The 27,025-nt window shown below is 43.8% G+C and overlaps 1 protein-coding gene across 9 annotated transcripts in view; it reads right to left on the bottom strand.

The window, feature by feature from the left end:
• The window catches only part of rerea (arginine-glutamic acid dipeptide (RE) repeats a), a 626,626-nt gene that overhangs the window by 17,309 nt on the left and 582,292 nt on the right, over positions 1–27,025 (bottom strand). For 8 of the 9 annotated variants that reach the window (XR_005457454.1, XM_038773781.1, XM_038773780.1 and 5 more), the window contains 8 exons: positions 25,246–25,405; positions 20,573–20,665; positions 18,089–18,288; positions 16,868–17,029; positions 14,216–14,329; positions 8,153–9,483; positions 7,655–7,877; positions 4,228–4,942 (listed from right to left, as the gene is read on the bottom strand). Coding sequence is in view for 8 of the 9 variants with exons in the window: in XM_038773781.1 (XP_038629709.1) it covers positions 4,228–4,942; positions 7,655–7,877; positions 8,153–9,483; positions 14,216–14,329; positions 16,868–17,029; positions 18,089–18,288; positions 20,573–20,665; positions 25,246–25,405 (2,998 nt within the window). In the remaining variant the exon portion in view is untranslated. The remainder of the gene's footprint in view (positions 1–4,227; positions 4,943–7,654; positions 7,878–8,152; positions 9,484–14,215; positions 14,330–16,867; positions 17,030–18,088; positions 18,289–20,572; positions 20,666–25,245; positions 25,406–27,025) is intronic. The other variant, XM_038773783.1, reaches the window with a different exon arrangement.

Genomic DNA, 27,025 nt, shown 5'->3' on the forward strand with positions numbered 1-27,025 from the left:
TAACCTGGTCCTTCACACGGAGGTGTGTCTCCTGCAAAAAGACAACCCCGGCTTTCAAGCTCCTGAGGTGCGCGAACACTCGCGACCTTTTAACCGGCCCATTCAGTCCCTGGACGTTCCACGTTACCAACCTTACCGGAGGCTTGCGCCTCCAATCCCCTCTACCGTCCGTCATCTTCCCCACTTAACTCCTGCCCCTTTAATTCCACTCTGTACCTAGCCCATCCCAGATGGCTCCTTTCTTCGCCCTTGACTATGTCATCTCTCACCCCCTGCCACGTTGCAGAACCCCCCCCCCCCCAGCTTTTCCCCTTCCCCCCCCATCCCCACTTCTCCTTTCCCCCCCTCCCGCCGGCCACCCCTCTTGGTCTTCTCCCCCACCACCTCACTTCCGTTCACCAGCATAACCTGATAACGTGGCTGCCCCTGCCCAAAGGCATATCCTAATAACCTCCCCCTCCCTCTCTTCCACACCCCCCCACAGCTCAAAGAAGGTCTCCTGCTGGCCTTACCCTCCCCTCCCCCCCCCCACCCAAACAAGGACTTCTCCTGAACTCCAGGTTGACTTCTCCAAAAGCAAACAAACAGATGTTAAACGCAAACAGTCCCACAAAACAGATGGGGGGATGGGAACATCCATTCCCACATAAACGGTTCACCCCTACAACTCCTTACAATCCCAACATTGAACAGAACCCCCCCCCACAAAAAAAGGTGAAAATCCCCCAATCCCTACACCCACTTCAAACATGCCCCCGGCCATTACATAGTGCCAGCACCCCAGTTCCCAAGCTTTGTCCGTTCAATTCTCCCCCAGTTTATGCTCCTTAATGAAGTCTTTGGCCGCTTCTGGGGTCTTGAAATAATGCTTCCGGCCTCCAAACGTCACCCATAATTTCGCCGGGTAGAGCACCCCAAACCTGATCTGCTGCCGGTACAGCACCGCCTTGGCCTTGTTGAAACCTGACCGCCGTTTTGCCAACTCGGCTCCGATGTCCTGATAAATCCGGACGTTATTCCCTCCCAGTCGCAGCTACGCTTCTCCCTGGCCCACCGTAGAATTCTCTCTTTCTCCACAAATTTATGGAGTCTCACGATCACCGCCTGCGGCGGCTCTCCAGCTCTAGGCTTTTGCCTCAGAGACCTATGCGGTCAGTCCACTTCAGGTGCCTTATCTAACACCCCTTCTGCTACCAGTCCTGCCAGCATCCTCGAGACATACCTCGTGGCACTCACACCTTCCACTCCTTCAGACAGGCCCACTATTCGCAGGTTCTGCCTTCTCGAGGCATTCTCCTGCTCCTCCAACATTCACCTACGGCTTTTCATCAAAATTCCATCGGATCTGGGTAAAAACTGTGACTGTGAACAGGAACAGCCCTTTATGTGACCAATCACTCCATGGTCACAAACGGAAGTCTCGTCTCTCAGGGAATTAAGGGATTATGGGAACAGGCAGGAAAGTCAAAGGTCAGTCATGATTACACTGAATGGCGGAGCAGGCTCAACAAGTTGTATGGTCTAGTCCTGCTCCTATGTCTTATTCATGATAAATGGGTACATTTATTTCTTTCTTATTTATACACATAAATCGACGCAGAGACAGACTGACAAACAAGTATGTAATACACCTATGAATCAGTAATTCAATTGAACAGATTGCCTTGGGGTACTGGAAAGGTTTGAAGAATCGACTGGTAGGATTCCTGGTTCATTTAGGACTATGGTAAAGATAACAGACTAGTACGACTGTGGAATGCCACCAAAGCCACCCACCGATTTTCAATTTAGCAGGAACCTAGTCAAAAGCCCTGGCAGACAGATAGTAATTAAGAAATAAGAGGAATCAGTACCGAATATTAGATTCCAGATGAGACTACAAGTGCTGGATCTACTTGGTTCAAGATTCAAAGCAGCAAAAGGTGCGATAAATCTACCCAATGTTTCTCTGTTCACTTTCTCCAAGACTGAATAAGGTCCAATCGTGACGCTCGTGTGTGACGCTTGCCTTGATGAGTTTGAATTTTCTGGTCAGCAAATGACCCATCTTGTTCATGCTTGTAGCTAAATCAGCAAGATTCAAATTTCTGCATTGAACCCGTGACGCAAGTTCACATTTCATTTTAAGTCTGTGCAGCGTGGCAATTTTCACTGATTAATGAGACTGTGAAATAACACACTGGTTTTTTAATGGTGTACTGAGACACTTACCCAAGTGTTGAATGTGCCTTATTGAGATTTCCTCCCACACTCTGCAACTGTGCAGCCTAAGCTCAGAGAAGTGGGAGTCGAGAAGGTGTGCTCTCAACACAAAGGCAAATGCCTACTTCTGCAGTTATATAAAATCAATAATCATCCCAATTTTATCAAAAAAAACACCCTTTTTAAAGAACAAATGTTGCAACTGAGGCTTTAAAAAAAAAAATTGGCATCTAAGGACGAGCATTCACTGATAAATAGTGGTCAACATTTAAAAATAATTTAGAGCACCCAATCTTTTTTTCTCAATTAAGGGTCAATCCATTTACCCTGCAGAACTTTTTTTGTGTTGAGGGGGTGAGAGCCACGCAGACATGAGGAGAATATGCTAACTCCACACGGACAGTGAACCGGGGCCGAGATCGAACCCGGGTCCTCGGCGCCCAGAGGTAGCAGTCCAACCACTGCGTCATTGTGCTGCCCTCCTAAACAGTGGTCAACATGGGTTGCCAAGCAAACTAAACACTGAGTTTTAAAGCCAGGCAGTTCACCCCCAAGTACTGGAAGCATCTTCTGAAATCAGGAAATTTATTCATTATTGATATATTTGAATGTGAAGATTCACCGCTCTCATGCACCTACACCTTTTTGAAAGGTATAACTACAAACCACAATCGTTTCAGAATTTCTCTTCAAGTGACATCTTCAACACTGGATACCTATAGTGATGCTTAATGCCCATTGACTTTCACCTGCAGAGTGCCCTCATCACTGTGCATTTTCAGTCAAGAGAATCAAAGGTGAAAGTGAACAGGTTCAGGTCAATAATACTAAGTTACAGAGGTGCTAAGAAGTTCCTCTACTTGTTTTGAACGTGTACAACCTTGAGTACGGTTGATTCAGAACTCCTTGCATAATTCTAATTCATCCGAGTCACTCGTGATTTGATAACACATAGAAGTAATTTACCATTTAAGCCATGCATCACCCCATCAGCGATGGGATGCTTTTCAACCTTATTCCAATGGCTAGTATACAACACATGATATCACAACAACAATATTTCTTTTAACAATGTTTTCGTTGATCGAGAAGATCACATTCATAACTCCTTGCATTTGTATGGTTATGTTTTGATATTTTAACACCAGAGTAAAGATTCTGCTCCGTTACACCAGTATTATCAGTATAATCTGGTCAGAATTGGTCGAACCAATGCAAAAGGTCAGGGAATATGATTCACAGGTGAGTTACTGTCACGTTTTTCAGGTCCTCCACGCCTGGATCAGGCCCTGCCCACTAAACCAGCCATGTTCCCAGGTCAATATTGCAAGATTCAGATGATTGAGCTGGTTAAGGAATGATCACAAATTTTTTTTAGGGGTGCAGGCACTGATTGGCAGGCTTTGAAACAGTTTCATATCAAAAAATACTTACTAAGAACCCAACACATGAAAGAAGTAACTGGTCCAATATAGTCTCATCAAATACCTTTCAGTGATTTGAAATCGGGTCACTCACAGTTGGGGAACTGGATTAAAATGCTTGTTTTTGTGATAAACCCATTTTCAGCTGAATTAATAAAAGTGAATCAGGTTGCCACTCTTAAATATATCAGTGAACATGTTTAGAAGGGAAAAATAACAATGGCGTTCTATTATACCGCATGATCACAAGGGTTCAAAGATGATTTTACATTTGTGATTGTGCAGACTAATTTAAGCGTAATCCTGAACTATAACCAAGTCAGTGCAATTTCAAGCCCAATTTGGGCATGATTTCCAAATTGTATCAAAAGCTGAAACTTTACCTCCCTGTATTTAATATTCACACCATTACAAAGCTAGCACACTACGTGTAATCTTCATTAGCAAGGTAGCTATAATATTGTTGCACTGAGGTTGTGCTATCAGAAGCATCATTGTGTCAGACTTCTCCATTTTTTAGCACTCAGATAAATACACGAGCAAGGTGACAATTTGCTAACAACCTTTTTGTTTGTTAATGATCAAAATCCGGCCGACTCACCTTGGTGTAATGGATCTTGCTGATGTAGGTGTAAGTGTGAATGTATGTGTGAATGCTGGTGGTGATGTGGCGTCACATTGAACATCTGTAGTCTTGTAAGTGGGTCATTTGCAAGTGATGCCATGCGTTCAGCATGTATTCGTTCCGCTGCCAGTCTATCAGCGTAAGACATTTCAGGCCGCAGCTGAGGGCCTGCAAGTGCAAGTCTTTCCCTTTCGAGTGGATTCAATCCATGGTGGAAAGGAGGGAAGGGATGGGCTCCAGCTGCTGGTTGGATTGTTAATGCACCGTGCCGAGCAAATGGATCCATAGGATTAGCAGCAGGGTGCAGACCGTCCAGTTCGGGAGGCTTAACCTCAAAGCCTGGCTTCATCCTTTCGCGGAATTCCCTTTCACGTATCTCTCTTTCCCTAATCTCTCTTTCACGTAGTTCTCGCTCTCTCATTGCGGGGTCAGCACTGTAGAGGCTTGGCATATGGTAAGCTAAGATTGGATCAGAGGCATTTAGTGGAACAAAGAATGGATGGTTACGGTTGGTTGGAGACATGACATGCGGTCTTGCATATTCACTGAGAGTCCGTAGTGCTGGAGTATCTGGTCCAATGTACGGAGGAACAGCTGCAATGGTAGTTGGTGGTGGCTCAAATGAAGGCCGTAAATGAGCTACAAGCTGAGCTTCTGCCATGCGTCCCTCATGAGAAGAGCTGGATGCTTTCTGTTAAAGGAAATGGAACAAGTTATAATGCAGAGAAGAAAAAAGAAATCCCTTTTTACAGCAACAGCTGCCATAATTAGTTAAGCTGTCATTCACGGACATAGTGAAAGGCTTTGGGTCAGTTAAATAATTTTTCACTGCGTTAGTGAATCAGTGTGACTGAGGCAAGTGGGTCTAGTGGCAGGGTGCCAGAATACATCGAGTAGGGATGCATGCTGGTGAACCTGAGTCGAGGGAGGGTCTGGCAGCGGAGCGCCGGGGTTACTGGCGGCGGCTCGTCGCACCGGGGTGGGGGGTGGTGGCGTTAGGAGGGGGGCTGGCCGTGGCGGGCTAGTGACGGAGCGTCGGGGGGGGGGGTTGGGGTGCTGCCGTCGGGAGGGGGTGCTAGCGGCGGTGGGGTAGTGGCAGAGTGTCGGGGGGGGGGGGGGGGGGGGGTTTGCCGACGGCGGTGGGCTAGTGGCGGAGTGACAGGAGGTTGGTGCCAGAGCATCGGAGGTGTTTGCTGCAGAGTGTTGGCCGAAGTTGGAGACTCGATGGCGGGGGATTAGCAGTGTGGAGTTAGGGGGAGTGGGGGCGGTCAGCTGTACAGTTTCTCAGGAGTTAGACCTGTTTTTTCTGGTCTCACATTTCCTGACTAAGCAACCAAGAAACCGAGACGGAAGCCCCTGAAGTCTCCAACTTTTACTCCATCAGAGGATTTCATGGAGGGTCCTGGGGATTGTCGGAATTGCCCACTGGAGGTTGAACCTTCCCAGGCAATTCCCACAGAAACTCGTTATTGGAAATTCTACAGAGTCCTCGTGCACATATCCTGGGTTATAACCATCTAGGAAAAGATCTGGGATGATCAGTCTCCTGCTAATTTATCCTATTAACTCGCTTTCTTGCCCCTTTTTAGATATTTTTCTTTTATTCATGCAGAGCTTTAACATGCATGGTTTTACAACATGGAGCACTTTTGATTAGTTGCCAACATTTGACTCATTATTTTGAACGATATAGAGCCAGAGAGCCATAGATTATATTATTCAATATTCCTACATGACTAGATACTTCCTGAACACCAACTAGCCATATAATCTGACTGTTGTCACCTCAATTTAGAATTTTGTGTAAAATCAGGGATCAGGTATGTTTTACATTTAAAAACAAAAATTGAGCAGAACTGAACTGGAACAGGTTTATTGCATCTAATCTTTTCCACGCCGTTACTAAGTGCGTCAAGCTCATATAATGCAACGACATGTCACATTCTGGTTTGCATGCTGGTAAAATAGGTCAGTGCAACATAAATCAGATGTCCAGGTAGCTAGTGGGAGAAGTTAGCCACTTAAGTTTCTGCCTCTCTCCTTTTTAGAAATTATTTTTCCATTCGATTCATCCGCAATCATTTCCCAGGTAAATGAGCAATGTGTTGCTTGGCCTTTGCCAGGGCAGTTTTGATAGAAAATGCATGATCAATGCCCAGGGTGAATCACTGCCCACGTCCCTTCCTCTTCTGAGTACTACTTGCAGCTTCGGAAAATCTATTGAACATCTAACAGTAGCACAACAATGGAGTTTAATTTGGATAAATGTGAGGTAGATCAAATCAGGGCAGGACCTACTCAGTTAATGGTAGGGAGTTGGGGACAGTTACAGAACAAAGAGATCTAGGGGAACAGGTTCATAGCTCTTTGAAGGTGGAGTTGCAGGTGGATAGGGTGGTGAAGAAGGCATTCAGCATGCGAGGTTTTATTGGTCAGAATATTAAATACAGGAGTTGGGACGTCTTGTTGAAGTTATACAAGACATTAGTCAGATCACACATGGAATACTGTGTTCAGTTCTGGTCACCCTATTATAGGAAGGAAATTGTTAAACTCGAAAGAGTGCAGAAGAGGTTTACGAGGATGCTACCAGGACCTAATGGTCTGAGCTATAAGGAGAGGCTGGATAGGCTGGGACTTTTTCCCCTGCAGCGTAGGAGGCTTAGGGGTGATCTTACAGAGGTCTATAAAATAATGAGAGGCATAGATAAGGTAGATAGTCAACATCTTTTCCCAAGGGTAGAGGATTCTAGAACTAGAGGGCATAGGTTTAAGGTGAGAGGGGAGAGATACAAAAGAGACCAGAGTGGAAATTCCTTCACACAGAGGGTGGTGAGCATCTGGAACGGGGTGCCAGAGGCAGTGGTAGAGGTAGGTATGATTTTTTCCTTTAAAAATAATTAAACAGTTGCATGGGCAGGGTGGGTATAGAGGGATATGGGCCAAATGTGGGCAAGTGGGACTAGCTTAGTGATAGAAACTGGGCAGCATGGACAAGCTGGGCCAAAGGGTCTGTTGCCACGCTGTAAACATCTATGACTCTATGATAACTGTAATAGTGCCGCACAATAATACTGTACACCATCAGTTATGGTGCAGGGAATTACATAGAATGCGTATCACAGAAGACAGCCACTTGGCCCAACAGGTCTATGTGAATGTTCATGTCCAACATGGACATAACCGTCGATTCTTCTCTCCTTCATGCATTTTTCTAGCTTCTCCTTAAGCGTATTAATGCTATTCACCCCAATGACTCCCCGTGGTAATGAGTTTATATTCTATCCACTCTCTAGGTAAAGCTGCCCCTGCTGAATTTCCAAAGGGGTTTATTAGTGGCTTTTTTATATTTACAGTCCCCTAGTCAGGCACAATTAAGCTGCTCTGATGGAGGAACACCTACCGCTGTCCTCTCCGCTTCCCTCTCTCGCTCCCTTTCTCGCTCTCTCTCCTTTTCCTTTTCCTTCTCCTTCTCTTTCTCTTCTCTGGCCTTCTGCTCAGCTTCGCGCCTGGCCTTTTCTATTACTTCTTCCCTCTTCTTGGCCAGTTTTGACCCTTGCAGCGGTACAAAGTACAGATCTGCCCGGGAACAGGAATTGTAGCCACGATCCAAATGTTTGATGAACCTAAAATGAAACACAAATGATTAACAGGGAAATGGAAACATTGCTGAAACAAAACGGAAACATCGCTGAAACAAAACCTGAGTTTTTCCAACATGTTTATTCCATTCTGCAGAATGCAGAAAGTAGCATTCAAGCAGAGAAATCTTTTTGCAACAGTAATTATACACAATAAAAAAAAGATACATTTTAAAAAATGTAGTTTGCATTAAGTGCAGTTTTCATTATATGCAGTTTGCAATAATCTTCTACAGCTATCAGAGAATACAAAACAATACCTGGCTGACTGACTGGCATGGCTTGGTGCACTAACAATCGTCGGTTCTGGAGATGGACTCCTGTTTGGAGATGGTGGTGGACTATCTGGTTCCTCTGGCTCATCCTGGACTTCCTCTTTAATCTGAATGCTAGTCATTGCGGCAGGAGCACTGGTTGTACTGCTCCCGGCGGAGCACATAGATGGAACAATGGAACCTGTAGGCTGAATAGTAGAGATGGGTGCAACACTGGACGTGGCAGATGCTGATGAAGATGCAACGGCAGGAGCCCCTGATGGGATGAACGAATGTTGGGCATATGGCGGCTGTGAAGGAACTTGGTGAGATACTGCTTGAGGATGAGCTGCTGTCGCCGGGAGGCTCTGAGCTTGGGTTAATACTGGCGGCTGAGCAGGAGGAGGCTGAATTTGTTGAGTTTGAGGCATTAGTTGCAACGGAGGTGGATGAACAGAGGGAGTATGATGGGTGGACAAGGAACTCAACGGTTTTAAAGCTGGAGGAGGCGGTAGATTTGAAGGCATTTGTGGGAATGGAGGAGGCCCTGCAAGGTGGGTAGGTGGTTTGTGTGACTGTGGGTTAGATACGGGATTAATTGGTGTAGTGGGTGGTGGCTTAATATGAGGCATAGTCACTGGAGCAGGTGGCAAAGGCTGCTCTCTTGGAGGCTGCGACTGTGGCTGCGTTTGAGGCGGTGGTAGAGGCTGTGCTTGCACTTGTGTGGGATTGTGTTGCTGTGGGTGTGTTGCATTTGGAGCCTGGACAGAAGCCTGCTGTATCTGAGGCTGCGGAGGATTGATGGAGAATGGTGGACCTTGCAGCTGATGCTGTATGTGGGGCTGTGTTTGCAGAGAGTGAGGCAATGGTTGTACCTGAGCGTGAAGCTGAGGCTGCGTCTGGGGAAGAGGTTGTGATTGAGGTTGTAACTGTTGTTGGATAGGAGGGTGGGGCGACGTTAGCCGCTGGGGATGCAGCTGTGGTGCAGGCTGGATCAGTGAATGAGGTGGTGTCTGACTTTGTGGCTGTGAAATGGGGGACAATTGTTGAGAAACTGATACAGCACAGGAAGATGCTGGAGGGGGCATTTGTGGCGGCTCCAGTGGAACTAGTGGCAAAGAGGCACATGGGCTCTGATGTACTGGAGGCTGAGACTGTAATACTTGTTGCTGTGCGGAGGAATCAGAATCACTCTCATTGTCCCTTGGGCTTGGTATACTTGGTGAGGTGCTGCGATTGTCCTGGTCAATATCCTTTGGATCGCTACTTCCTTCATCATTAACACTGCGGCTGTCTGAACTCTCGCCTTCGGATGGTGAATTTGGCCGACTGATGTCCTGTTTATGAATAAAATACAGACAATAAATTATTGAATACTATTTACTGAACCTAACTAATGATCATAAAGCTTAAGCATAATTTTGGCTTTTATCAGATGTACAGAGCTTGAAAACAATCACTGTACAATTAACATACTATTTTCAAATTCTATCTAAGAAGGGATTACATCACAGCAAAGCTATTTAATTAGCTAACACAAGTGAATTTCCCCACCAGTATATTCCACAATGAAGACAAAGCTGACACTGTCCAGTTCATAGAAGCAAATGTTCTGCCAGGTTTTGCATAAGAAGCACACAGCTCCCATTTTCTTGACCGCAGATCCACAGATGAAGCAGCAAATAGAAAGTTCAACAATTGGAGTCAACTGCAAATCAATCCAGCCACATAACGTTAACTCTTTTCTTTCCCTACCGATGCTGCCAGACCTGCTGAGATTTTCCAGCATTTTCTTTTTGAATCCAGCCACATTCGAGTCTTCTTAAAAACAAACACTTATGACTCAGCTTCTCTCCGCAGATGCTGCCTGACCTGCTGAGTATTTCCAGCATATTTTGCTCAGATTTTCAGAACCTGCCTTCATGTTTATGGTCCAGTATTGCTCTGATGGCCATGGAGTTAATTCCATTGTCCTGAGGATTCTCATTTCATCAAAAGATAAATGAAAACATACAATGTCATCATGAGCTTATCATTCCTTTCCTGGATAGAGACGGAAACACTGCTTTTTGAAGTTTGCCATAAAATACAGTTGTCCAAGAATGCAAAATAAGAAAATCACAGAAACCTGCAATAGATTCAGTAATTTTAAAAGTAAACTATTGGGGCCAGATATGCTGAAACTTTAAATAAGACAAGTGGCATTAAAGACAGAGGTCCTAGCTGTTTGGTACCTTCTGGACCAGGATACCTCCAAGGAAACAATTTTGAAATGGTGTTTCAGATTGAACATCTCAATATTCACCATCAATTACTTACAAGTATTTTATTCTGCGTAAAATACATCACCTAGATTATCAGCAAACAACAAACAGATTTGCAAGCAGGAAGCTGATTATATTTACATACAAATATTAATACTTAAATTTTTAATGCAGGTTAAAATTTCAATCTGTGAGTTTACATTCAAAAGATGGAACTGCCTTTTCATCAACATAATTTAATAGCCACACTTTAATCAACTTGTCACTGTAACTAAAACAATCTAATTAACCTAGATTTAGTTTACAAAACCCATGTTTCAATGCAAATATGAAGCAGATGGCGGACTTTATCTTTCCATCGAAACATTGCCATTTACCACATATCGACAGTGCCGAATCATGCTTTCTGTTCGCCTGCAATAGGGGACGCAGTGGCGTATTGCTATTGTCACTGGACTAGTAATCCAGAGACCCAGGGGGACCCGGGTTCAAATCCCACTACCACAGATGGTGAAATCTAAATTCAATGGAAATTTGGAATTAAAAGACTAATGATGATCATGAAATCATTATCGATTGTTTTAAAAACCCATCAGGGTCACCAATGTCCTTTAAGGAAGGAAATCTCTCTCCTTACCTGGTCTGGTCTACATGTGACTCCAGACCCACAGCAATGTGGTTAACTCTTAAATGCCCTCTGAAATACACACAGTTCAAGGGCATTGAGGAATGGGCAATAAATGATGGCCGAACCAGTGACGCCCATGTCCCCCCCAAATATAAATTTTTAAAAAATCTATGATTTAACTTTCCCTGACGCAAATTTCTAATTTGAAATTGTAAATATATAAACCAGCAAGCTAGCCTGGGGAAATTTTTTTTTTTTAATTTTTAGATTACCCAATTATTTTTTTCCAATTAAGGGGCAATTTAGAGTGGCCAATCCACCTAGAACATAGAACAATACAGCGCAGTACAGGCCCTTCGGCCCTCGATGTTGCACCGACATGGAAAAAAACTAAAGGCCATCTAACCTACACTATGCCCTTATCATCCATATGCTTATCCAATAAATTTTTAAATGCCCTCAATGTTGGCGAGTTCACTACTGTTGCAGGTAGGGCATTCCACGGCCTCACCACTCTTTGCGTAAAAAACCCACCTCTGACCTCTGTCCTATATCTATTACCCCTCAATTTAAGGCTATGTCCCCTCTACACATACCTACTCTGCACATTTTTGGGTTGTGGGGGCGAAACCCACGCAGACATGGGGAGAATGTGCAAGCTCCACACGGAGAGTGACCCAGAGCCGGGATCGAACCTGGGACCTCAGCGCCGTGAGGAAGCTGTGCTAACCACTAGGCCACCGTGCTGCCCCAGCTTAGGGAAATTTAAAGTTTCATTTATAATCATGTTCAGGCTGAACATGACAAATAAAAGGGGGGGGGGGGGGGGTTGCAGGGAAACGACAGCTCAATTTTAGGAGGTGAATTTTTTAGAACACTATCTCTGGGGCTTCAGTTATATATACTTTTAACACCATGTCTGCTTGAGATGGTCAAGGTTTTCCTGATCACATTCAACATTTCAAATATCTATACAGCTTCTTGTTGCCAGCTGGGAACAGAAGTATAGGTCTTGCTTGAAGTGGCATTACAGAATCCACGATGAGATAAACCTACAATATCTGCTAGCCCTAATGGCAGACTCCAGTCTAACTTCACTGCTGATGTGTTTTCTGTCTATTCTCTCGAATAAATTCATTAGAAAATGCACACGTTATTGCATATTTGCCCCTCACTTCGTAGATCCTTTATCAAACCACCGGACATTAATTCTGGAATTTAAAACCAAGTGTATCACCAGCATTTTGAGCCAACTACATGTACTGACTGCCCTGCAGTCAATTCAATAGTGACAATACCACATTGTTGAGCAATTATAGCACAAATTACATCTTACAGCAAACAAATGCTAATTATTACAACAAAGTGCACATATTGCTGAACATTTACAACATTATTACTGCCTATTGTGAATGTCAGAACCCTGTCATTTCCCCAAGTCTGACGAATCTAATAAATTAATTAAATTTTTATATATATAAGCGCCTATTCAGGGCCCAACAGCCAAGAAGAGCAGGAATCGGATTAAACGGCTTGCCCTATGCAATTTGTCCAAAATGTTATACTCCCTTCAAGTATACACTTGAGAGTTTAAAAAACAGCAAATATCATCATTCTTGAGTTCTGTCAGCTGGGAGTAGTCCTGGGTTCAAATTAATAACGTAATAATTGCTGGCCCTTGTAAAAACATATGGCCACAGAGGAGCCAAGAGGAAGACATCAGGGTTTTCAGCAGAAATGACAATGTGCCGTTTGTAAATGTGGTAAATGTTATTAGTAATTGGACTGTACATTTTGTCCAGATGACTTGCGCCCTGCAGCAGCTCCATCCCGAGTCCCAAGGACCATTTTGTCTTTGGCTGTGCCATTGGCAATGATTCAAAAAGCGGCATTTTAGTGAATTTAGCTTCCAGCAGCCAAGATTCAGAAAAACTATATCCATACATCTCTCAATTGTAATATTATTTAGAATGAGTTACCAATTCTGGAGTCATGGCTTTATCAAATAAAATAGCGTAGTGTGGGACTACCTCGGTACAATTAGTGTAAATGTATTATTTATTCCCACTCTTTTCGTCCAATCTGAGCTATTTTTTCACCTCTTACCTTCATGGTTTAGCTGATTTTGGTTTTAAAGTTATAAATTTGGAGCTGTGCAGATCAGAAGGATCATTGGTCTGTGCACAGTTAGCTGATCTGATTAAGGGTGGTAGTAGTGTTGCTGCAATAAGCCTCAACATGTCTGGATCAGGGGAGGAAACATCAGTTAGCACTCGTGTTTTTAATTGTTTTTTAATAACCCCTGCTGATGTGAGGGAGAAAATGCGGGGAGGACAGGATGGAAAACAGCTGTGACAAGCTCCATCCACAGAGCTGCAATCTAATACGGAGGCCCCTGTAGTAAATGAAGGTTTCCCTCCCAATGGACCAACAGGTAAATGCACTAGCCGGAGTGGCAATGAGTCCCACAGAGCAGTTGGGTGCCACTGCTTGACCCGAGTTAATTGCCCTCAACCAGGGGAACGTTATACACAATTGACCAGTGTCCCTGGCAATTTGCTTTTGTCTATAATATAATAGTAGGGCTGGATTCTGACCACAATGACAAAATTAAAATGACAAAACTATTTTCAATTTGACAGGTTCTGATTTTGACGGGTTCGAGAGGACCAGGGACCAACTGCACAAAGGAAGAAATGGGTTAAATCTTAAGCGGTCCTTCTTTTCCCAGAGAAAAATAAATCTGTGAAACAGGATGCCAGATTGTGCAGGAGGTGCTAATTCATTCTGTAACTTCAAGAGAGAGAGCGTGACCAATTTTGCATTGTACAAAGGGGTGGTTGAGCCATAGTCAATGTGGTCTCCCAGATTAGCTGATATCGCCTTAGCAAACAAAGAAAAAAATTGCAGGTTTTTACCAAGGAGGAATTTTGATCTGGTTTCCACCTCTCCCTGGCGACCACATGGCACCCAGCTCGGAGGGATCTTGACCTGATGCATGAGATATCGTAACCTGTGGACCAGGTTACATGTCCAATGTTTGTAATTAAAAGGCTACTAATGGCTTTTGATGATGTATGGAAACAGGTTTGGAAATGGGGCACAGTACTACCTTTAGTACACATTAATTATGTAATGATAATCGAGTATCAGTTGATCTTGTGGCCAAGTGCATACCTGTGTTTTGGATTTCTTTGCATTTAATCTTTCCGATTCTTCTGTATCAGAAGCAGCCTTTTCTCTTTGGCGTTTGGCATTCTTTGATGGTGATGAAACATCATCCTTTGATCTCTGTGGTTCAAAAACATGGAGGACAGCATTAGCACAAGTTGAACAAAACCATTCCTGAGTTAATAACAGATGTAAAATCAATGAAAAAAAGCTACAGCATCGCCATAGTTTATTTTAACAAGAACCTTTAAGCCGGAGCCATTTTAAACTGCAAGTCCTTCACAAATCTGACAAGAGTCACTATCTTGGTGATGGACGAAAGTAGGATTTCTAATAGCAGGAGGTTACCATGGAGAACCCAAAGAAGATATTCTCTGACATCCAAGTCAGTTGGATTGGAAGGCAATTATGGGTGGGAGAAGCCTGTGGAAGGGAAGCCTGAGGTCTTCTTGTGACTCCTGGAGGAATATCTTTCGGTCCACAATGCAATCATTACAGTTTTCAAAGAAATTACTCTGCTGGGTTCATAGAATCGCTACAGTGCAGAAGGAGGCCATTTGGCCCATCGAGTCTGCTCCGACCCTCTGAAGGAGCACCCTACCTAGATCCCCACCCTATCTCTGTAACCCAGTAACCCTACCTAACCAACGGCCAATCCACCTAACCTGCACATCTTTGGACTGTGGGAGGAAACTGGAACCTCCGAAGGAAACATACACAGACACGGGGAGAATGTACGAACTCCACACAGACAGTGACCCAAGGCTGAATTTTAACCAGGGTCACTGGCGTGGAGAAGCAGCAGTGCTAACCACTGTGCCGCCCTCAATACAAAAAAAAGAACTGCAGCATCTCCATAGTTTATTTCAACAAGAACTTTCTAAATGAGGAACTTTTAAGGAATAATAATTGATTCTTCTGGGTTCTTCTGGCCTGGGATCCAACTGTTGCCAGTTTTCTCTTGTCACAGGAGTGTCCCTTTATGAAATGATTTTGTCTTATCACATAGCTTCAGTTATGTCGTTGTGTGGGTGGAGCTGAGCTGTGGCTCTGGGATTTGCTTTACTTTCGCTTTGGGTTTGGAGCTGAGTTTTTATTTTTGTTTTCACGTTTGGCTGCTGTAGACTCAGACAGAGAAGAATTTTGGCCTGTCTCTCTATTTTCAATTTTAAAGCGTTATTCTAAAGAAGAAACCCAATTATTATACTTACCTACTGTTTTGGTAAAAATGGTTTTTTTGGTTTATGGGATCTTGTTATTGAATTGGAACAGTTAAGGGGGAATTTATTAAACGTTATACATTGATTACTGTAGCTGTGTAGGGTCTTTATGTTTGTAGTTGAGGGCCGGTCTAGCTCAGTGGGCTAGACAGCTGGTTTGTAATGCAGAACAAGGCCAGCAGTGTGGGTTCAATTCCCGTACCGGCTCACCTGAATAGGCGCCGGAATGTGGCGACTAGGGGCTTTTCATAGTAAACTCATACTTGTGACAATAAATAACTTTTTAAAAAAAATTCTTACTGTGTGTTTATACAAATGTTAACTAAATTCGTAGAATAAAGTTTATTTTTTTGATTAAAAGTTTCCAAGAACTCTGTTGAATAATATCTGAAAGCCAAGATCTTGTGCTCATCGTAATCAAAATCAATACAGTTGTAGGTCAGGTGAACTCCAAGATATACTTTGGAGTTTTCTAAACCCTGGCCCATAACACTCTGCTGGGTCCAACACTGAGGGAAGGTTGACTGAGTGTGCATCAAGATGGTATCAGCATCTTATTTGCATCACAGGACCACAACTTTGCAAGCTGACGAGACCTCGGGGTTAAAGTGGTGGCTAGTGGGAGCAAGGTGAGTAACAGGCCGTGTTGAATCCCCACACGCTGTATTCTACTCAGGTGCAGAGGTTAAATGCAGGACTACTAATATTTTTCAGCAATGTTCTGATCCCCAAATGCTTTATTCAACCTGGCTTTCCAGTACCCACAGACGCAGGTCCAAGTTCTTGCCCTACCCCAGAGGAATTAACAAGAAAATGCTCCACTCATTATCCCAAAGAAACATTGTAAAAAGATTGTTTTTTAAAGGAGGGGGTCGAAAAGGAATTTGCATTTTCACCAAAAAACATGCTAGACAGTACACCACCAGCATATACGACTGATACAATTCCAAAATGTTTGACCTTGCACAATTCATCAACATAAATGGCAATGTACGTTTGATGCTTCATTAGTTGATAAATCTTTGTAGCTTAGTGTCTTCTTTTCCACAAAAATATTAAATAGCAATTCATTTTGTGGCATTCAGACCTTTAAAGGAGACCAACTAATATATTTTTTTCAGACAGGAAACACAATTACTGCCACACGACAGTGAATGCTTGATTGTGATACCATTAGTCAGAATCGCAAGTTGTTATACAAAACCTGAACAAATATATTCCAGTCTCATTTTGAATTTTAGTAGGTTTCAAAAAAAAAAGTGGCCTGCAGAATAATTGAGGATGGAGATGTGTTTTCTGCCGTTTCTTAGAATATGGATGGCGCCAGTTCTAAAGCCTGTCTGTCTCTCTCTCTCTAGCCTCAAATCATGTCCCTTTTCAGTAGCTACGACAATGTAGTACGTAATTGCTTTCACTACGACAATTGTCAGAACATTACCTTGCTGGACTTTTTCATAGAGTCTGCTTTGCTATCATTACTGGATGTGCTGGCAGCACTGGGAGAATTACGCCTGCTGGACCTGATGTCTTCATTGATAGGTGAGGCTCTACCGTCAGGGCTGGCTGTCTGCTTTTTACGACCACTGCGCAGTGAAGACATCTAATTGACAATAAAATTATTATTAGACCCTCATGGATTGGGGTGATTAATAATTCATAAGCGCTTTTATAACAGTGCTAGCTTCCAATTAATATTTTCTAGTTAATTACTGGTAAATGTTGGCGACTGAGATTCCATTTGTAATCCTTCTCCTTTTAATAAGAAAAACTGTCAGCTAATTTTGAAGGTGCAGGCTTCCTTTCTGCCTACACAGAGGAATTACATAATTATTTTGATAAGACCAGCTCTTATAATCTGAACACTTTTGCCTAATCCTACTGTAACTGCCATTATCACTCATCCTTCTTTTTTTAAATGAGCAAAAGAAACCGATTGTCCAGGCACTTTTAACTTGTGTCGATTAGAATCAAAGTGTTTATAAAGTGCAGCATATGGCGGTATGTTCTTCGAGTATCCACCTTTTTTTTACCACCTGGGACGAAGACAAAATGTTTCTGGCTGGAAAATAGAACTTGACTTTTATTATTTTATTCGCCTTCCATCGATGTTCATATTGAATGACAATGGTTGCCTATAAATTTTAAATATAGAAGACTCAGAGAACATTTCATTTATGCCACATGGATAAAATAACAACACGACTTCATAACTGCTTGGGTGTCAGCCAGGCTGCATGATCTAAACATTTTTAACGTGAGGTGATGCATGTTGCTGCACGCTATACTACATCACAGGGCTAAGTTTGAGAAGGCAATAAATCAGGACACATGTTGGTGTTGAAGTGCATTGAGGATTTCAGAGGATATGAGGAAAAAAAAGTAAAAATCGCTTATTGTCACAAGTAAGCTTCAAATGAAGTTACTGTGAAAAGCCCCTCGTCGCCACATTCCGGCGCCTGTTCGGGGAGGCTGGTATGGGAATTGAACTGTGTTGCTGGCCTGCCTTGATCTGCTTTAAAACGCAGCTCTTTAGCCTTGTGCTAAACCAGCCCCTGATGTGGATATTGGCAAACCACTCACCGCATCTGCATCTCATTGATTCTGCATAAATTTAGTCTTTTATACAAGTAAAACTGAAAGAAAGGATAAAGACACGTACCGAGCCCCGACTCCGTCTGGTTCTCATGCTGTGCTTCCCACTGAGCCCATCTTCTTCTTCTTTTACTGGTTTAAACATAAATGGCGGTGGATCCACTGGTTTGTCGATAGGTGGTAACTCTGCGTATTTCTTGAAGTGAATCCGACACTCAGTGCACAGTAATATGTTGTCTCTTCCTCCGTGGTGCCAGTCCTTGGATGCTGGATTTTTAAAAAAAAAATACAACATTTTTCTTTTACTACCTATCTAAAGAATGCAGTTCACCTTTCTGAACATCCCCCGTTGCAATGATCCAATCTGGTTAAGCATTGCTAAATATTTACATGAAGAATGGTGAAAAAGCTGTACAAATCAGATTAATTGAATTGAAAATCGCTTACTGTCACAAGTAGGCTTCAAATGACGTCACTGTGAAAAGCCCCTAGTCGCCACATTCCGCGCCTGTTCGGGTAGCTTGATACGCGAAATGAACCCGCGCTGCTGGCTTGCCTGGGTCTGCTTTAAAAGCCAGCTATTTAGCCCAGTGTGCTAAATCAGTCCCTCTTCTGATTGTAGCTCAGTAATGGAGCGTACTGAAGGCAATGTGCGGAACCATGAAATGATGAGACACTGAATTTTGAGCCGGGAATCTCCCCTACCCGGCGGGGCGGGGGGGCTCCAGCGGAATGCAGTGGCATGAAACACTCCGGCATCGGGCCGCCCCAAAGGTGCAGATTTCTCCGCACCTTTAGGGGCCAAGCCCTAACCTTGAGGGGCTAGGCCCGGCGCAAAATGGTTGGCGTCCAGCCGGCCGGTGGGAAAGGCCTTTGGCGCCACGCCAGCCGGGGCCGAAGGGACTTCGCCGGAAGTCCGCGCATGCTCCGGAGCGTCAGAGGCTGCTGACGTCATCCCCGCGCATGCGCAGGGGAGGGAGTCACTTCCGCGTCCGCCATCGCGAAGGCTATGGCGAACGCGGAAGGAAAAGAGTACCCCCGCGGCACAGGCCCGCCCGCCGATCGGTGGGCCCTGATCGCAGGCCAGGCCACCGTGGGGGCACCCCCCGTGAGCCCGCTCGCACCGCCTAGTCCCGACGGTAAGGTAAGTGGTTTGATACCCGCCGGCGGGACCGGCATGACAGCAGCGGGACTTCGGCCCATCGCGGGCCGCCGACAGGCACGGCGCGATTCCCGCCCCCGCTGAATCCCTGGTGCCGGAGACTTTGGGAGACGGCGGGGGTGGGTTTCACACTGGCCCCCAGTGATTCTCCGACCCGGCGCCTCACCCATCGCCCGTCCCCCCCATCATTCCCACCATCCCCTAAATGTGTTGCTCCTTATCTCAGCAGTGTTGGCCTGGGGTAGCATGGAGTTGAGGCCAAACTGAGAGGGAGGAAAATTGAGGGGAGTGTTTTTCTCCTAGTAATAATAATCTTTATTAGTGTCACAAGTAGGCTTACATTCACAGTGCAATTAAGTTACTGTGAATATCCCCTAGTCTCCACATTCCTGTTCAGGTACACGGAGGGAGAATTCAGAATGTCCAATTCACCTAACAGCACGTGTTTTGGGACTTGTGGGAGGAAACCGGAGCACCCGGAGGAAACCCACGCAGACATGGGGAGAACATGCAGACTCTGCACAGACAGTGACCCAAGCCGGGAATCGAACCTGGAACCCTGGCGCTGTGAAGCTTCAGTGCTAACCACTGTGTTACCGTACGGCCCACAGTGCACAGTATCATATACTTTATATTACTTGAACGGAATAGAAGTGTATAATAGTCCACATCATCTATACACCATCTCAATGCAGAGGGAGTAACGAGTGGGGAGAAAATTAAGGTCCCCCCCCCCCCCCCCCCCCTTCAAATCTAACCTTTAGGTGTTCCCTTCCGTTACACAATCCTATGAAAGCTTATGAATGCAGGGTTTGATCATAGTTTGAAAACAGAATTTCACCTCAGAATGGAGTTACAGAAGAGGGTGGTAACTGCTTCACTGGGTACTATCTCTATTTTTGCATTTCCAAATCAAATTGTGCTCTGCTGCCCATGCTACGGTAGAAAAATGAAGCAGCTGTTACCCAAGGTGGTGTTATTATAGTGCACGTTCTCCACAATACTAGTAACAGGAGGACCAGCTGAGACTGCCACTGTGTACTTCGTCAGAACTGGGGAGAGGAAGACAAAAGGAGTGGGCTTTGGGGTTTGTTTCTAAGTAAGCAAATCACGGCAGCAATATCACAAATTGGATACACTTGCGCAGGTTCTCCATCTTTCACAGCAGCCGGTGGTGCATCTGTGCCAGCATCTGCACAATGAAGCTGACGCCACGCAAGGCTTCAAAGGAGCCCAGTAAATACACGTTGAAGTAAAAACCTGGAGGTGGACCTTTGGCTAGCATCCAGCAATATTTAATTGTGTATATATTGTCACTTAAAAAAAATAGTAACTGGACAAGCGTCTGGCATTACTTCTCAGAGCATGAACAATGAAAAAAATACATACTGGTGGTGAAACAATGGCGACAGGCGTAGCCCTTCAGCTCCTGTTCACTGTCTTCACTGTCAAAGTCATCCTCACTGGCTGAGCTGAGATCCACTGTGGAAAGAAATTCTGAAAATTAACTCTTTGACAAACAGCTTGTGGTAAATGTTTGCAGGCAACACGTTTTATTATTTGGGTTAATATTAAGGAGTATTTGCATTTTATAAAGCTGTGAAAGTACATAATTGGTGTTTAAAGTGCAATTTGAAACTAGGCTGTGGGATATTCACAAGAATGGTTCCAGGGATGAGAAACCTCAGTTGTGAGGGTGGATTGGAGTGGTTGGGTCTTTTGTCCCTGGAGAGAAGGCGGCTGAGAGGAGATTTGATAAAGATGTTCAAAATCTCGAGGGGGCTGGACAGAGTAGACGGGGAGAAACTGTTCCCGCTCGTAAAAGGATGAAGAACGAGGGGGCACAGATTTACGGTGATTTGCAAAAGAAGAAAATGTGATGTGAGGAAAATCTTTTTCACACAATGAGTGGTTTGGCTCTGAAATGCACAGTCTGGAAGTGTGGTGGGGGCAGGTTCAATTGAGGCATTCAATTAGATGATTGCTTGAACAGTAACAATGTGCAAGGGTACAGGGGGAAAGAGCAGGGGAATGGCATTACGTTATGATGCTCATTTGGAAAACCAGTGCAGACACGATGGGCCGAATGGCCTCCCTTCTGCACCGTAACAATTCTGTGATATTTGATATACCAGAAGTTTTAAAAAAAATAAACAGTAATGTATTGCCTTCCTTCTACTCAGCCTTCTCAATTTGGAATATTTTTAGATGGTTTCACGGTGGGTCCCCAGAAGGGCGAAAATTTGGGGAAAAAAGTACTGGGAAATGAAACCCACACACAATTATGCCATTCTGTAATGGGATGTCTAGTTTTATATCATAGTCAGTGAATGCAGTGGAAATGCGTGATTCTTTTCAAAAGGAAGTGTTATCTTTTGTGCAGCCAGCTCATTCCAATTTAACAGTCTCCAAAGCACAGACTCTTGAGCTAAAGAGGGCAGCACGGTAGCATAGTAGTTAGCACAATTGCTTCACCAGCTCCAGGGTCCCAGGTTCGATTCCCAGCTTGGGTCACTGTCTGTGTGGAGTCTGTACGTTCTCCCAGTGTCTGCGTGAGTTTCCTCCGGGTGCTCCGGTTTCCTCCCACAGTGCAAAGGTGTGCGGGTTAGGTGGATTGGCCATGCTAAATTGCCTTTAGTGTTCAAAAGGGGTGGATGGGGTTACTGGGTTGCAGGGATAGGGTGGAGGCGTGGTCTTGGGTGGGATGCTCTTTCCAAGTGCTTGTGCAGACTCGACGGGCTGAACGGCCTCCTTTTGTGCCGTAAATTCTGTGATAAACATTTTACTATTTAATGCTCGTAACTATTTTGCATTGGAGCAAGAGTCAGAACTGCTGCCAACTACCAGCAGAACAGATCTTGGAAGAGGTCTCTCGTGTCCTGTAAACAAACTGAAAATTGCCATTGTGAACAAACAGCATTTAAAAGATCTAACAGATACAGGATGCACTCTGCAGCAACTCTTGCTTCGCAAGAACCACCCTCTTCCCGGTGAAGTCTATGATGAAGGAGGAGACAAGTAAGGGATGTAATGGGAACATCATCTCCAAGTTCCTCACGAAGTCACACATCACCCTGACTTGCACACATATTACTGTTCTTTCATTATCACTGGGTTAACATCCTGGAATGCCCTAACCAACATCATTGTGGGAGCACCAGGACCTTTTAGGGAAACCTGATTGGCAAATGCAGCCTCTTTTGTCAGGATTGCCCAGGTCCAAGCAACAAATGAAGGAAAACTGGAAATCCCCCAAATGGGAATTCTAGCATTTTGTTTTAGAAAAAATGAAACAAGTACAAAAGCAAGGACAAAATTTATATCCAAATAAAAATCCAACTTCTTATTTTGTCGCACAGCTGGGTTTTTTTTAGGTCTGTACTCAAAGTAAGTTTTAATTTAAAAGAATAAATTAACAAACCCGTTTGCTCACTTATGCCACTGCTTAATTAGGACCTCTGCACTGCACTTAATGGTGCTACAATAATCAATGCAATGTTAACATCCCAATCCTCAAATGCTTGGTCTTTACTTATCCACTTGGTACAAATTTCACCAAAACTCATCGACTTTTCAAAATAGCGATCTGCTATCTGGTTAGATGCTACATCAATTCCATTGTAAAGCAGCAAGCCATCACAATGCCGCAGGAATGATCAAGAGTGAGGAATTAAGACCTCACACCGTATATTTTTATTTTAAAAAAATATAGCTATCCTCATGGCTATTTACGAAATCTTAAAAACTGAACAAATATTCTTAAATTGGCTAAATCCGTTTGCCTGTGACTTCCGAAGAAAAGGAGATGCGTGGCAGTGTTGGGGAAACTCGCACATCGTTATCTCTGGGGAGGCCCCCCCCCCCCCCCCCCCCCCCCCCCCCGTGGCTGCACAGGCCAAATTCAAAGAGAGCCATAACAAGCCCATCTGTGTTTCATAACCCTGGCTGACCAACAGGAATCTGATCATCTGCTCAGACAAAGGTTGAGACGTTTAACAATCCTGGGGAGCCAAGTGAGGGATGTATATCCTTTGTCAAATAGAGTGCGGAGAGGTGGGAGTTTTGCACCATGAGCCTCTGGCTTGTGAAAACAGTAATATTGACTTGTTGAACTGCAAAGCTCATTCTGCGGTTTACCGTCTAACTGGCATACTCACAGGCAATGAACTCTGCCTAGTTTGAGCCCATGACCCCTTCTGCACTGCTTTCGCTCAACCATCTGTACCAACACCTACAATACTGGTGCATCTCTGCACGCCAATCTCATCATTGAAGTCAACACCACCGGAAAAGTGAATTGCATAACATCTGTTTTCAGCCCACCAACTTCCATGAAGGAACTTCTACTCATTGGACTTCTACTCTGGAACCCTTACGTGGGCCAATATTTATTTTTGTTGGCCTCTGCACTGTAAATCTTTCTTTTACCTATCCCTCTCTTTACATTCTGAGCGTGGCGGCAACATTGTGACCCTCATCTCGTGTTTGGAGTGTATGGAAATAAACTAACCCTTTTGAGTTCATCCTATCTCAAGTTTGTGGTTGGGTTATTCCTAGAAAATTGGACCATACAAAAACCAGAAGTTGGGAAAAATGCCTCCATTTTTGCAACAATCAAAACACCTTTCAGTCTACAGACAGGCAGAAAGAGGAGGAATTAATGTTGTTTAAATCAACTCCCCTGCTGTCTGTAACACACGTTTACACCACAGTTAGGTACAGGCTAATGTTGCTATTGTGTACAGCTCACCAGCCAGCCAGAATGTAGTGACTACACAAGATAGGCACGCTAGCTCATCTGAAAAGTACTGTACCGAACTGCATACACAATGCCATAACACAGTGTGCATAGGCCCACATTTATATGGAAGTGTGCTGAGTTTCAGAGAAAGTTACAGCATGAAGTGAATTTCAATAATGCTATTTATACTAGAAGTGACAAATGCATTTGTTCTGCGTGTTTGTTTGTGGAATGTTCGAACCACAAATTGGCCAGTCACGACAAACGTCTTGAGACATTTCACCCTGTTGCCTACAGGAGGTGCCCGACAGAATACTGTTCTCATAAATGGGGCACAGGGAGTGGCAACATTTGCATCATTCTCTGTTTTATCTTCAGCCATCGCCAACAAATTTCTTTTTTTTAATAAATATAAATTTAGAGCACCCAATTCATTTTTTCCAATTAAGGGCAATTTAGCGTGGCCAATCCACCTACCCTGCACATCTTTGGGATGTGGGGGTGAAACCCATGCAATCACGGGGGAGAATGTGCAAACTCCACACGGACAGTGACCCAGAGCCGGGATCGAACCTGGGACCTCAGCGCCGTGAGGCAGCAGTGCTAGCCACCTGCGCCACCGTACAGCCCTCTCCCACAGATTTCTAAATAACAAGGTGTCAATGATATTTAATTAAGGCCATACGGCCACACTCGGATGTTTTTAAGAATTGGGTGCAATGGCTTAAGACTTTTGGCGTGACTGTGGCCACTTTTATGGGTCGAAACATTCCACAAACGAATATGCAGAACAAATGCATTTATCATTTCTAGTACAAATAGCATTATTAAAATTCACTGAAAAAACATGGATGCTACCTGTATGTTTAATTTTCATTGCTTTCAATGGAGTATTAATATTTGCAACACAAATCATTTTATGTCACTGAATAATGAGAATCCCAAATTTATTTCTAGAATTTGAAATGCAAATAAAGTATTTATGTATTTTTTGTGCTGATGAACAGTCTGATGCAAGAACTTAACGGGTCAACTGGTGGTTAACTATTGAGAAATGAAACAACTGTTGTGGTTTAAGCTGCAGCCATTGAATTGTTTGAAATTCAAAGAATTTTTTACTTTGAAAGTCTAGGCTAATTTGAGCCATCATATTTTTCTCAGCTCATAGTTGTCTAAATTCAGAATCTACTCTGCTAATTAGAAATCAATCTAAAACAACTGGCTGGAACGGTTTGGATAATTAGCTAATTATATAAACTGTCCAGTCCCACAAGCATTCTGTCTTCAAAGGTCTAAGCGCCAATTCGCGAGTAGAACTTACAGAATTCACCAGATGGTGGTCGAGATGGATTCACTGGGGTTGTTGCAGTACGTGTTTTAATTCTTCTAAATACCGCCTGTCTGCGATGTCTACGATGAGCACGAGAGCTGGCTGCTTCGGGAGTTTTTTTCCAATAGTAATAAAATGTCACCAGCTCACCCTGTTAAAGAAAAAAAGAATACTTGGTCCATAACATCGCTTGCACTGAAGCACCATTCTGGATCGCAAACCTTTTGACACCTTGCAACCATTACCACTAGTGGATACAAATGAAAACCCTGCTCCAAATTTCATTTTGCATGCAAAACATAATTTCTATACAAGCTCAAAGTACCCACTGCAGAATCCCAGTATATAAGCGATTGATTATCAGGTGGAAATTTAACTGGGGATTATTTTGCGTTCTTAATCATGGAAAACACATCGAAAATAACCATTCCGTGATCATTAGTGATCTCTATTGGAAAGTGAACCCATGAATATCGGTTGAAATTTTATTGGCTTCCACTGTGACTTTCTTACCGTCAAATAGTCTGCTGAGCCTCAAGGCTGGAGACTTCCTCAAGTATCATTCAAACATGAAATGAAATGAAATGAAAATCGCTTATTGTCACGAGTAGGCTTCAATGAAGTTACTGTGAAAAGCCCCTAGTCGCCACATTCCGGCGCCTGTCCGGGGACGCTGGTACGGGAATCGAACCGTGCTGCTGGCCTGCTTGGTCTGCTTTAAAAGCCAGCAATTTAGCCTGGTGAGCTAAACCAGCCCCTGGTTTACATTGGGTAACATTACAGTGGGTAACATTGAATCATTCAAGTCGCCCTCTTCAGAAGAGCAAGTTGAAAAAAATAGTTGCAAAAATATACATGTCCTAAACCACCAGGTCTCTGCATTTCTACTGTTTAATGATTTGTATTCAATATGCAGCAACTATAAATACTCTACAGAAAACTCTCTTCGTAATCAGGAAAGCTTTTCCAGTATTATGTGGTTATGAGTGTAATACTCAAAAATGCTAAATTATCCCCAGGCACCGAAGATGAGGTATTTTGTGCTTAATTTTCCTTTGACAGCATAAAATAGTTGGAAAATATAAAGCGCAGGTTGTGAATGGAGTTACAGAATGAATTTTTCATTTAACTTCTTTTGTGATATAAAATTTTCTATTTTCGTCTTGCACGATTGCCTTCGGAGTTAAAACCACGGTGCCTGCTTCACAATCTGCTACGATGTGGGACTAGAAATACAAATTCTGTTTCCCTAGTTCAAAAAAAAAATCAATGAAATCTGAGGTACTTTAGGGCTTCAACCGAAATTCCCTTCACGTACTGATGGCCCGGAGACTCCAGACCCAGAGAAAATGAGAGGTGCATGCTCTGCCCAGTTTTCAGAAATTATTTTTTTTAAACGGGGTGTGGGCGTCACTGACTAGGCCAGCATTTATCGCCCATCCCTAGCTGCCCGTCCAAAATTAAGAGTGGGCTCCTGATACAGGTGTCAGGATCCCAATTATCTCACTTAATGGGCATAACATTTGTTTCAGGTGGGTACCCTGCAAGCTTAGAAGTCGCTGACTGCCAAATTAGCAACTCACGGGACAGCTCTGACATGAAAATTGATCCCTACAGCTGTAGCATTTTATAAAAAAAAACAACCACGCTACGGTTCCGTTTACTCTCCCAGCAGACTCACAAAATAGCAAAGTGGTTGTTTGCGGGGATGATGATGCTCATTCCCATTTCTTTGCTCTTCCACCTCCCAAAGTCAGGAAGAAATTTGTCT

This window comes from Scyliorhinus canicula, chromosome 16 (assembly GCF_902713615.1).
Source record: "Scyliorhinus canicula chromosome 16, sScyCan1.1, whole genome shotgun sequence".
Taxonomy (NCBI): domain Eukaryota; kingdom Metazoa; phylum Chordata; class Chondrichthyes; order Carcharhiniformes; family Scyliorhinidae; genus Scyliorhinus; species Scyliorhinus canicula.